Raw genomic sequence first — 2,127 nt, 5'->3', positions numbered from 1 at the left:
TATGCCATGCCAAGTGGTTCAGCTCTCGGGACGACGTGCGGCTATTCATTCGTTGCAGTGGCCATTTCGGCATCAGGTTGGATTGAGATAGACAGACCACACAGCACACACGCGAGGACAGATATCGAGCCATGGCATGGAAGAAAACAAGTGCACGAGACGTGGAGACGTCAAGCAATTATGGCCCAGTTCCTCGACCTGTCTGTCCTCTAGCCTCAACAGCCAGAGCCAACCTGCATGCTGAAACGATTGGTACGTTGATGATGATGATACGGAGAACAAGAGTAATTAGCTGCGTCAAGAGATCAGGCAGCCCATGCTATATTTGACTAGCATTGGGTGGGGGGCCGCGTGGAGGTTCTTATAGGTTTTCCTCTTTGGATTAAAGTATACTACTACTAAACAGGGGAGCGGCCACCCTAGCTACTACTACTAGCCAATAATAGCTGCGCACAGTCATAAGATATGGGCAAGTTCAGAAGGAAGGAAAAAAAACACACAAAACAAAACAAAAACTGATGGTCAGTGATAGTAGCTCCTCCAAGCATACCTCCTTACAGCTCAGTCTACATACAGCTTAGAACCTAGTTCCTCCTCTCCCACATGGCCAAGTGAAATCGCACGCGCCCCTCCTCCTCTCAGCTCAGGTTCTCACACTATAAATATGCACTCCCCCTGCGCACCACACACACCACCACAAGCCTAATACAGCTCAACACTTGCTAAAACTAGAGAGAGAGAGAGCCAGACAGACAGACAGACACAGAGAGATAGAGTCCATGGTGACACTAGCAGGAAAAGGAGGGAGAACCAGCAGAGGGATGGTGTCACTGAGGAGAAGGCGGCCGTTCCAGCTCATGGTGCTGAGGCGGCTGCGGGAGCTGAAGAAGATCGTGCCAGCGGGCGCTCGCCGCCGGAAGGCAGACGTCGACGTGGTGCTCCGGCGGACCGCCGAGTACATCTGCGCGCTGGAGCTGAAGGTGGCACTCCTCCGGAGGCTCTCTCACATGTACGGTGTGTAGCCTGTGCCGCCGGTCACCCACGCCATTGCCTGCCACCACCCCACCAAAGTAGTAGCCCCTATATATGCGATTGGTTATTGGTCACATATGGTCATATGGACGTGCGTGTGTGTGTGTGTCTAGCTAGTAGTTAAGATCTGGCTGGGAAGAAAGCCAGCCCCCGGCCCGTTGCTCCAGCTCTGAGTGCAAGAGAGAGAGAGAGAGATGCTTTCGCTGCTGGTGGCTGTGTCAATAGGCTGGAACTGGAAGTAAGAACGCATTTCATTTGTTTTCTATGCATGTGTCGGATCGGAGTGTGTGGTATGGATTTTTGTTTTTGTTTTTTGCCTAGCTCTTCAGCTCCTTGTTGTTATTATTGCTTATCATCGATCGCCTATAAGACTATATGCACTACAGACACATGAAGTAAACCACACACATTCATCTAGCTAGAGCAAACAAAGTACTAATTAAAACACATCGTCGTGTGATAATGATCATACAGGGTCATTTGGACGTACGTGTATGGGGGACATCTGTCGTATTATTATGATAATGGTCACTGCTGAGTGCTGAACACTGATTGAACTCTCTACTCATTAGAACGACGTGGACTCGTGTGTACCTAGCTACCTACCAATCAGACACTCCATAAAAAAACAATAATAAAGACAATGGCAAAAAAATATTCGACGGACAATAATCCTCCGCTCAGGATGGAAGTAGTAGGATGATTCTCACACTGCATGCAGGGACCTTGCAGATTCTGCTGCGTTAGCGGGTCGGACAAGATCGAACACAAGAGGAAATACTATTCTACATGCGGAATTATTATCAGTTTTTAAGTCTATTTCTTGTTTCTGTCAAGTCCATTTCTTCAGGTTATACGTGGTCGTAGATAGACAGACAGGCGGCAATTGTTGATATCGCGGGATCTGATCTGATCCTTTTTACCGGAGGAGAATTGAGAATATATATATTTGCTAGCTAGCACGTCACATCAACTGGTGATCTACAATCATCCTACTTGAAAAGGATGCTATGATGAAGATGTAGTACGTGCGTGCGGGAGGGGATTTAATCCATGCGTCAATGTACTGCTGACCAGATAGATAGATAGATAGAT

At 48.0% G+C, this 2,127-nt stretch overlaps 1 protein-coding gene across 1 annotated transcript; it reads left to right on the top strand.

The window, feature by feature from the left end:
• Positions 1–397: 397 nt before the first annotated feature.
• On the top strand, positions 398–1,347 carry LOC100277208 (uncharacterized). Its single transcript, XM_008666409.4, has one exon. It carries the CDS (start codon positions 780–782, stop codon positions 1,020–1,022), a length of 243 nt encoding a protein of 80 aa, XP_008664631.1. The 5' UTR covers positions 398–779; the 3' UTR covers positions 1,023–1,347.
• The last annotated feature ends 780 nt before the right edge of the window (positions 1,348–2,127 follow it).

This window comes from Zea mays, chromosome 1, assembly GCF_902167145.1.
Source record: "Zea mays cultivar B73 chromosome 1, Zm-B73-REFERENCE-NAM-5.0, whole genome shotgun sequence".
Taxonomy (NCBI): domain Eukaryota; kingdom Viridiplantae; phylum Streptophyta; class Magnoliopsida; order Poales; family Poaceae; genus Zea; species Zea mays.
Note: the sequence above shows the minus strand (reverse complement) of the source record. Positions and strands in the feature narration are given on the sequence as shown.